Source organism: Schistocerca serialis, chromosome 2 (assembly GCF_023864345.2).
Source record: "Schistocerca serialis cubense isolate TAMUIC-IGC-003099 chromosome 2, iqSchSeri2.2, whole genome shotgun sequence".
NCBI lineage: Eukaryota > Metazoa > Arthropoda > Insecta > Orthoptera > Acrididae > Schistocerca > Schistocerca serialis.
The window spans coordinates 677862480-677873826 of NC_064639.1; the positions used below are offsets into that span (position 1 = coordinate 677862480).

At 43.1% G+C, this 11347-nt stretch overlaps 1 protein-coding gene across 1 annotated transcript in view; it reads left to right on the forward strand.

Moving 5' to 3' along the window:
* LOC126457780 (nose resistant to fluoxetine protein 6-like) overlaps nt 1–1419 on the forward strand; it is a 338758-nt gene extending 337339 nt beyond the window's left edge. The window contains exon 13 of the mRNA XM_050094366.1: nt 1210–1419. Within this exon, the coding sequence (XP_049950323.1) occupies nt 1210–1326 (117 nt within the window). The 3' untranslated portion in view covers nt 1327–1419. The remainder of the gene's footprint in view (nt 1–1209) is intronic.
* The last annotated feature ends 9928 nt before the right edge of the window (nt 1420–11347 follow it).

Below are 11347 nucleotides of genomic sequence, written 5' to 3' on the forward strand. Positions count from 1 at the left end.
ATGAGCCGAGCTTTATTCAGATCCGTACATTTGTCCCTTCGTCTCATTAAACACAGATCAGTAAAGTCGCATCTCCGAACTGTGCCTCTATTCTACGTAATACACAAGGCTGTAAAAATTGCTAGTGTCCTTCAGCGGGCGGTTCTAGGCGTTACAGTCTGGAACCGCACGACCGCTACGGTCGCAGGTTCGAATGTCTCGGGCATGGATGTGTGTGATGTCCTTAGGTTAGCTAGGTTTAAGTAGTTCTAAGTTCTAGGGGACTGATGACCTCAGCAGTTAAGTCCCATAGTGCTCAGAGCCATTTGAACCATTTTGTCCTTCAGCATTTACTTTTTCTTAAATGCAAGAAGGGGACTACAGTCCTATCAGGAAAAACATCCCCATATCATAGCACCATCTCCTCCGTACCGAACGTATGGAACGGAACGCTCTGTAAGCGTTCCCCAGATACAAACCCTCCTACCGAATTGCTACAGGAGGTAGTGTGTGATTCATCACTTCAGATCATTCTTTTCAGTCATCCACTGTCCGGTGGTGCCGTTCTTTACACCGCCTTAAACTTCGCTCAGCATTCACTACAGAAATGTGTGCGACTTACGAGGAGCTGCTGCCCCATCGCACGCCCCCACATTTTAACTCCCTACGCACAGCCATGGACTGCCGCTAGCACTTTGCAACTGACGAGTAATTCCTTCCGCTGATGTCTTTTCGCATTGCTCAACAGTCCCTGTCGGTCCGTACGAGAGATCTGCTTGGTCTTGGTTTAGCTGTGGTTCTTTCTTAGATTTTCCTCCTACTCTCATTGCGAGCAGTCGAATTGGACATCTTTCGAAGGGCTTAAATCTCCTTGTTGCATTTGCTACTTAGGCGACATCCAATGTCTAGCCCATGTTCGGACACACTGATCTCTCCTGACCGACCCGCTATGCTGTTACTGCTTGCCTGCTGACAACTCACTATTCCCCATTTCCTTTTATACTGGCGGTTCCGCCTCCCGTGTCGTCTAGTGGTCAATTCTGCATTACTCACGCATATGGTTGTACGGCTATCTTTCATCAGATGGATATCTTTGATCAGATAGTGTAGCGGATTGGCGTGTGTAGTGATTATGTAACTGGATAAGTAGCTGGATAGCCAAAGCCCATATAGAAAAAATAAACATGTGTGAGAGTGTTGCCTAACGCGACCTTGGCACGTGTGTTGCAGGTGTGGCTGGTGATTGCGGACTACTGCATCACGTATCCGGCGGCCGCGGTGCTGTCCGTGCTGGTGGAAGCGCCCTTCCGAGGCGTTATGAAGGTGTTGCTCCAACGGACAAAGTGAGCGGAAAGGCAGACGTACAAGGAGTGTGGCAAAGTGCAACAATCTGTAGCAAGTGTGCCTACAAATGCAAAATACATCTCAAATCGTATGCAACGAAGACTGTTCTTTATGCGAAGCATCTCTATCATACTAACACTCAACGTACTCGTATCTGGCGGAAAGTCTGTTAAATGTTGGATATCCTTCGCGAACTGCAACTATAGTTGCACACTTATTTGCGATTTGAGACTCCTAATAAAGAAATGAGGGAACTTTAGAACTTTAACGATACGAGATAAATTTCTCATCTCGTCACTTCACAGTTAACACTTCAAAAGAAAAGACGTAACTAGCTCGAATTGTGGATTTGAAGAGCGGAGAGGGAAGTAATTTTTATCTGAATTTTAACTCATTATTACTTTGTCTCTGCCTATCGACATTTTGTATTTGTGCCAATGGTCCGTTTTCAACCCTAGTAATTTGTTTCACAGCATCTATGTCGTTAGCAGGTCACTGTCTGTGAGTGATGCAATATCTCCTCCTGCAATTTCGTTTCTAAGACTGATACGACGTAACTAACACGATTTTTCGATCTTTGCTACAAGGAAGTAAAAACAAATAAAACGTCTTTTTGACAGTGTCCCGGTCAGTCGACTGGTGACGTACTCCACACCTTTCTACAGCAAGGGGCATGCTTTACGTAGTGTTGAGAGCAGAGCGATAACAGAAGGGATGCCGTTTTAGCACCCTGCGGTGGAGAGCACCACTGTTCATCGACTCCACAGCTCTGGGGTCGAGCGTTCCGGAATATACACAGACGCACGAACAGAGCCCATTGATCTTGTGTGAACTTCCGTAATTATTATCGTAACGCACAAGTTCTTGAGATTTAAAAGACTATACTACAGAATGTAGTGTTTTTTCTGGTTACTTACGTCACCATGTAGGTTCAGTAAGAATACCTCTACTTTATTTTTATACGAAACTAGTCATTATTCGTCGTCACTAAAGGTAATTAACTAACTTGCATTGGCCAGGAAGAGTGTGAGAGAAGTGCCCACGAAGGAAACAAAACGACCAGACTCCACCCTCCCCTTCCCTCTTCTTCCAGTCTACCTGTGATAAAGCGCAATGATAGTACCTGTCGAAATGAACGTATGGACGTTCATCGTAGTACTGGCATCTACCAAGGAACTCCACAGATATGTGAGATGCTGTTGAACTGTCGTCCTATCAGGCGAGCATGGTCTGCATTGCTTGACATATGCCTAATCTATTGTTAAATCAAATGATGCATTTGACCGTAGTAGAGAAGTTGTGAAAACTCACAAATTAAAATTTATGAACTATTTGTCACCGGACATACGTATAATCACATCACAAAGAAAGTCTATGACCACAAGAAGTCGTAAAACGCCCCAGAAGAAAGCTGTTGTATGAACCACGTAGGCCGCGAAGTGTCGATTGGAGAATTCACAAGATCCTTCGCGCAAAAATAAGATTAAATCTGAACAAAAATGTGTGGTCGGGTGGTTTGGCGGAAGGGGGGGGGGGGGATGGGGGTGGGGAGGGAGGGATTTGGGGGCAGACAGAACTTCCTCGGGGTCATAACAGATTCTGAAAGGGGAGACCGCTATGTAGAATAGCTATCTGACTCAAGTGCCCATCATACTATTGCCTTTCATCAGCTGAAGAGTCAATCAATGTCCAATAAAAAAACAAAGAACTAGATCAGTTCGAAAACTAAACTAATTCAATGTCACAAAAACTGTAACTATTCAGTCATGAATCAAAGAAGACAATGAGATTTTGCATAAATATAATTGGTCAACATCTGAGTCATTTCCAGTTGTGTTTCCAGTCAACTTCAATCCTAACTTGTTTTGCGGACGCTTCAGTTTTACCTTGTATATTTTGAAGGTGCTTCTTACATTGTGTGTCATTTTCTGTTGTATAAAGGAAATATAACAAATAAAGTGTATTTACTGATAACCGAGTGTTGTATATTTTCACCAAATAGCTCTTATGTACTTTTCCTCCGATTTTCAGTTTACAGATGGTTCAAGTGGCTCTAAGCACTATGGGACTTAACATCCGAAGTCATCAGTCCCCTAGACCTAGAACTACGTAAACCTAATCAACTTAAGGACATCACACACTTCCATGTCCGAGGCAGGATTCGAACCTGCGACCGTAGCAGCCGCGTGATTCCGGACTGAAGCGCCCGGAACCGCTAGTCCACAGCGGCCGGCTACAGTTTACAAGACTGTTATTTAGAAACAGAACAAATATGATGAAGGGACGTGAGGGCACATCATTTATTTTTTTTAATTGCAAATTTGACAGCTTCATCACCATCTAGCTTTCTAGTTTATTGAAAGTCTCAGTAACCAAACAGTTCCTTTTTCTTCCTCTCTGCACGATCCACACAAATAACAGGGCACGGAGTAGATTTCTAGGCCTGACACAGAGATGACGTTGATGTTAGTGAAATGTGTTAACTACTTTTGCATAACATTTTCTATAAACAACTTTCTAAAGTAGTCACGGTCAGTGTGTTTTATCCATGGGTAAACTAGATTACTCCACTATCATAAAATTCTTTGTCCATCACATTTTATCGTCACCGATAATTCTTCCTACGTCAGGAAACTTTTGTACGGAGTCTCTTTATTCGTCACCAACAAGTAACAAATAGGCAACTGAATTGAAAGGACGTGCTAAAACTGCACTTACAAATGAGAAATGCTCAATATGGCTTCGGAAGATGGCTGATTAATTGTGGGGTAGTTAACATTATAAGAGTATATGAATTGTGATACAAATAATAAAGGCTACTACAATTGATAAATTTGTTTTCAAAGTCCATGTTTTCCGAAGTGTTACATGTATAAATATGACTGATGCTTGAATAGAACCGTAGGCTCATAAAGCTGTCATTTTACATTCTACAAATGTTCTATGAGTGCCCCTCTGGTCACACAACGACCGTCCAAACGCTAGTCAATTTTGTACCATGCCTTACGTAGCAACGTCCTGTCAGTGGTAATCACAGCAGCATTGGTGAGTTCTATGAGCTGTTTCAGTCTTCTTGGCAGTGGAGTTACTTAAACTCGGTCCTTACTGTACCCCTTAAAGCAAAACGTCACAAGGAGTTTGATTCGACGACTTGGGAGACTAAGCGAATAGAGCCACATCGTCTTCGCCCCCACGCCCAATCCAACCATGTGGAAGTTCGCTGTTTGTGTAGAGATGCTCCGACGAGGGGTTCCAACACTTGTTGGAAGAGGAAATTCTCGGAGTGAGCAGTCACTTGTGGAAACAACCACGACTGTAACATATCAAGGAAAGAGACACCCGTCACACTATTCTCACAGAACAGGAACAGCCCATACGGCTTTGTCTGTGACACTGCACAGAGAACATTAACCTTCGGCGAATCTCGTTCATGCTTCACAAGTTCATCAGAACTTTCAGCATTCCAAAATCTCCCAGTGTGACGATTAACGTTTCCAGATAAATGGAAGGTTGCTCAGTCACTAAATATTAGCTTGTAGGCAAAATGTTCGTCCTCAAGTGCTTCCTGCAGTGTGATGTAAAACTGGAGGCGACGGCCGTAACCTTCCGCTTTCATTGCTGCGTGAGCTGCAGACAATGCGGCCTGAAATGTAGCTGCCATCGCAAAACGTTCTACACCGTTCGCTCCGTAATTGCAAGCTCGTGTCTAGCGCGGACGATTGAAGTGCGTGGAATGCGTACGAAACTTTCCCTCCCCCTCCCCCCCCCCCCCTACCCCACACCCTCCAAGGTTGCTGTATCTGGCACACAAGATTGACCGATACTTTTCTCTTTACAGACAGAACCAGTGTTCCTATATTGTCGATACCAACGCACAGTGCTATGTTTGCATGGTGGTTCTTCCCAAAACTTGCAAAATCGCCTTGCGTATTTGAATCTCCATACAATATCTGAATACATTCTATCACCGACTCTCACATGTGAACAGGCTCAGAGTAAGATCCACCGCTGACTGGCGACTTTGTCGCACATCCGGAATCTTTTGCTTACTTCGTAACACTTCGCAACCCTACGTACATCTTCGGTAAGTGAACAATATTCAATTGTTTATTGATTTTGCGGGTTTGCTGCAGAACGCTATCGTTGAAGTGAAGCCCAGATGAACTGTAGGCTCTTCCTAGTACCAATTATGCTAAAGGACAGCTTTAATCATTAAAATTTAACAAAGTAATATTAGAGCTTCGCGCCAGAACACTAGTGGTTCCCCTACATATTCACTGTCGAGTAAGATGTGTTCTCAAGGCTCGCATTCCTCTCTCCACTCTTGTGATTCACCATAGCGCCATACGGTCCACTCGCTACCTCTGCCAACTTGAAAACGAGCTCGGTGCTCACTGCCGGCTTATTCTGCAGCACTGGTTAACGCAGCGACTTGATTTAGTATATCTGCCGAGTGTTGGTAAACGTAAAATATGGAAAAATAAATACCCCTCAAAACATGGGTTTTGGGGTTTGAAACGAAATTCCAGTTTTGGAAACAACTAACGATGTTGTGACTCGTAAGCGTTACCCCGCACGGCCTGGGGCATCTTATCACGGTCCGCTCGGCTTCCCCCGTCGGAGGTTCGAGTCCTCCCTCGGGCATGGGTGTCTGCGTTGTCCTTAGCGTAATTTAGTTTAAATTAGATTAAATAGTCCGTAAGCTTAAGGACCGATGACCTCAGCAGTTTGGTCCCAGGCCTTACCACAAATTTGCAATTTGTAGTCTGCACCTACGGTCGCAGGTTCGAATCCTGCATCGGGCATGGATGTGTGTGATGTCCTTAGGTTGGTTAGGTTTAATTAGTTCTAAGTTCTAGGGGACTGATGACCACAGATGTTAAGTCCCATAGTGCTCAGAGCCATTTGAACCATTTTTTTGTAGTCTGCACGTTTTGGTCATTGCTTCCTTTCTATGCAGTAAACTTAATTTTTTTCTTCTCACATTTCAAAACAGACATAAAATCTCATCATTTGCCATTTTAAACAAAAGCTTTTCTCTTTTTCTTTAAATGATCTCGTTAAATTTACAGTTTTGTAAACGTATCAGAAGCAAACTGACTTTCAGTTTTTAAACCTCCACATAATATTCCATTTTATTTCCCACGTTCTCGTAATGTATATAACCATTACTTGTTTAAATATACTTAAACAATCGCTGCAGAGTAAGACAGAATAGATCCTATTTCAAATTCAAATTTACAAACAAGAAATATAAAATTTGAAACCTTCACTTTGTCTGTTTGCATGCGACGGAAACGGGACTTCCCGGTGCGCTTTTCTCAGCTGAGGATCCGTGGCACATACAGCCCGATTGTGATGGTCCCACAGATTCCCGATTGGGTTTAAATCTGAGGATATTGGTGGCCACGGAGTACGTAAATTCATCTTGGTGCTCCTCGAACCACGGACGTGCAATGTGAGATGTGTGACACGTTGCATTGCCCTGATGGTAGATGCTGTCATGACGAGGAATATGAAACGGCATGAAGAAGTGAACACGGTCCCAGGGATAGACTCATACTTGCGCTGATCCATTGTGCCTTCCAAGATGACGAGATCACTCACGTAACCTCACTAAAACATTTCCCAAACCGTAACACACCCTCTTCCATCCTCAACTCTTCCGACGATTGTTACAGCAAGTTCGCTTCCAATGTTACTCGCTGTACACGCCAACAGCCGTCTGTTAAACGTGCTTCATCTGAAAATGCCACCTAATGTCATTCAGTGGACGTCCAGTTCCAGTACTGGCATGATAATTGCAGTCTTCAGCACCACTGAACATCAGTGGGCGTGGGTGCATAAAGCAGGCACCTGCGGCAGAGGCCCGTAAACAGCGTAGTTCGCTGAGCGGTCATTGAGGAGACACGGTTGCTAGCCTCCTGGTCAATTTGGATGGTCAGTTGCTCAACAGATGAACTTCTGTTTGCCCATACACATCTCCGCAGCTCTCATCCACCCCTGTCATGTATGTCCCGTTGTGCTCCTCTGTGCCAATTTTGGAAAGCGCTATACCTTAACCATGGCTCCACGCAAACAGTTTACAAAATTATCCGTTTCGGCAATGCTTCCACCCTTGGCCTGAAAGTCAATAACGATGCTCTTTTGGACGTTTGATAAATGACTTCATCTCCGGATTACAACTGCATTATCCCCCCCCCCCCCTCCTCCTCCAACATGCTTTATACGAGTATACCCTCAACTGTAGGTGCTGCCATTTGCGTTGTGCATGGTTACTGCATGTACATGTCGAACACAGGCGTTACTCACATTAATTTAAATGGACCATGTATTTAGCTCAAATGGCATTACCTTGCATTGGCAACATCTGCCCCTGTACACAGAAGCTGTGTACTGTTTGAAGTTTTCTGACAACTGAATCTGCTAGTAGCCAACCATCAAATCGAGACTGGGCAGTTGGCCCTTCATATTTCTCTAGTAGCTGTTCATGACCTGTGGTCTGTCATTCTGAAGCTCAATATTTTTATTTAACTGTCTAGAGTCTAATGTAACTCTCAGCAGTCTATCCTTCCTCGTCACATATACTAAGTGGTTGCAGTATTGACTTATCAATCTCTCTACAATTTGCAAACTCAGTATCCTCTAAATTTCTTTCTCTATTGTATCCCTTGTTGATAATTGCATCCTTCGCAGTTCCAGCTTATTTTTCCATCCTATACTGTAATTTCATTGGAATTATTTCCCATTAAAACACTCATGCATCATCTTCAGATAGCTTCCCCCTTGTGCCTTTTGATTAGCACCAACACTGTTATCAAGCCTAATCTCACTTTTCATACTATTTGTTATCATGGCCATTTGCCTTTTACGAAATTTACAATAGCGGCACGGTCTACCTACAGTTCCTATTATAAGGCCAATACAAAGACCTAGTACGACCATGGCACTAACCTCCAACATTATTCCTTGAGTTTTCACTTCTAGTAATGTACTTACTTGATCCTTCACCACTTTACTCTTTCCACGAACAGCACCTATGACCCTAATTCCTTGTATAGGTAATATTAATATCTCACTTGTGTTTACTGTTTGCTTCTAGAGCCTCACTGCAATGGCACACGCCTCATTACCCGTGTGTGTGGCCAAATGGTTTAAATGGCTTTGAGCACTATCGGACTTAACATCTGAGGTCATCAGTCCCCTAAAACTTAGAACTACTTAATCCTATTCAAACCTAATGACATCACACACATCCATGCCCGAGGCAGGTTTAGAACTTGCGACCGTAGCGTTCGCGCGGTTCCAGACTGAAGCGCCTACAACCGCTCGGCTACAACGGCCGGCTTGTGTGTGGCCACAACTGCCTCAGTACCATTGATCTCAATATCTACTATGGGTTGACACTCATTTTCAATTTAGATCTCATCTTCTTCTAAAGGGCTTCTCTCAAATTTCCCCGGTCATCTTTTACGAACTGTCTTATAACTAACCATCCACTCCCTGAGCTCGTGTTCAGACCCCACGCAATCTCCTTTCTAGTTTTCCCTCTCAATAACATTCATCCCATCGCCTCTATCTGTCCTTTTCTCGTCATCTCTCTCGTCATAATTCTCATGTCGCCCATTACCATGTACAGTCGTGGACAAAACGAACGAGACCCCTTGCCTTTTCGTTATGCTGATCCACACAGCTTTAAAGTCTGCTACACAGCGTAACAGGCAAGGCGACGAAGTGCTACCAACATACTATGCACAGGCGTGGAATTGAAAAATTATCCTAACTTTGTCAGACTGTATTCAGTCATGTCTAAGACTATATTAATGATGATTAGTGTGTTAAACACAACACGTAAATATAAGATATAAATGAAAGAAGATACGCTAATTAGTACGAACAGTACTATAAAAATGAATTTCAGCTTATCGATATAACATAACTGTTTTAGTAAGACAAAGTATCCCAGATCGTTACGAATTAGCAAAATAGGCGGCCGCGATGGTCTAGCGGTTCTGGCGCTGCAGTTCGGAACCGCGGGACTGCTACGGTCGCAGGTTCGACTCCTGCCTCGGGCATGGGTGTGTGTGATGTCCTTAGGTTAGTTAGGTTCAAGTAGTTCTAAGTTCTAGGGGACTTATGACCTAAGATGTTGAGTCCCATAGTGCTCAGAGCCATTTGAACCAATTAGCAAAATATTATGCGCATTCGGCCCGAAACGGTCTGTGTCAACGTTCAGACCAGTCATATGGATTACCGTTGCGTAAATTTTCTTTACATAAACAGCCATATCTTTAGATTACAACCACATAGCTCACTTTTTTACACCACCAAGAGACCGTATACCGCAGGAAGTGCGATACATTTCCGCTTATTATGTCTACCAGTACTCGAGGTAAACGGGTTTGAAGGGTTGGGTAGACAGATAGACTAATAGGGTTCCATTTTTACCGATTTAGGTGACTAAATCCTAACAACGAAAATAGCTATGACAGTTACTGAAGATGAGGGACGCATAAATAATTCCCCCCACTCTTTATTCGAAATGTTATAGTTGCAGTCGATACATCAGCATATTAATCGTAGCTACGCTTTCGATCGAAATCACGTTTACAGGAAAGCAAATAAAATCCATTTGCCTATACACGTGGTAATTCAGATCCTAGTATCAATGCCACCGCGTTTTAGAAGTGCGAGCATTCCAATAGCTTAAGAAACACTTCGGCTAATGAACGTTTCCTGGCTGTGGCGAGCCTAATGGAGTATCCGAAACAATGTAGAATACGTTTGGCTGCTATGTCGCCGTTTATTTCCTGGGGTGGTGCAGAATTATCCTACTAAATTTACTCGCTAATAACAGTATTTGGTATTTCGATAAACATCCCGAAGCGGTGACATAAAAGTAGAAAATTCATGTTTTTGAGTCCAGAAAGCTCTATGTAACAGAAACTGCACATCAGTTTGCCACTTTCATTGCGAAATTGCCGGCTTTTTCATGTCTGGGGTAATAATAGAGGGCTGTTTGCCTGGGTTGTCTGCTAGCATAGTGAAAGGTGTTTGCTACTTCAAGGGAGGTCTGGGTTGTTTTCGGTTCTAATCTCGATGGAGGCAGATAGACTATCAATAAAGCAATTTTAAGAAATTCTCGCGCCCCCAATACGTTTTTTTTTTTTTTTTTTTTTTTTTTGCTACCTTTATTCTGTACCGGCGCCCTGTGGATGTCAACATGAAACTCTTGTAGAATTTCATACTTGTTACTGCCTACTTTTTCCGCGTCAGTCAATAATTGAATTGACTTGAGTGTGGCACTGAATGATTTTTAACTGAATTTCGTTGTGAATCTGCACGCATTGCTAAATTTGCACACTTTAATGGTAGGTCAGCAACGGTAATCCAGTCTGAACGTTGACAGACCGTTTCGCGGCCGAATGCACATAATATTTTGCTAATTCGTAACGATCTGGGGTACTTTGTCTTACTAAAACAGTTATGTAATCTCGATAAGCTGAAATTCATTTTTATTAGTACAGTTCATACTAATTAGCGTTTCTTCTTTCATTTATATCTTTTAATTGCGTGTTGTGTTTAAGGCACTAATCAGCATTAAATTAGTTTTTCAATTTCACCCCTGTGCATAGTATGTTGGTAGCACTTCGTCCCCTTGCCTGTTCGCTGTGTAGCAGCCTGTGTAGTAGACTGTGCGGATCAGCATAACGAAAAGGCGAGGGGTCTCGCTCGTTTTGTCCACGACTGTACGTTCGAACCTTCTTGAATCCAACCTCCGCTTCCTCATCTGTTAAAACTGTTATTATTTCTTTCGTTCCCTCTGATCGTATTGCGGTTCCCAATATGATCCCATTTGTTTACACTCTCTCTAGATCTCCTGTCCACACCTCTCCAAGCATTGCTGACTGTCTCTCCTCTGGATAAAGCATCTAATTGGTCCAGAGCTTGCAAAATATCCTCTATTTTCTTTTTAGGGATTCCTATGAATATTTCTTGTACTCATATTGGTCATTTAACCAGC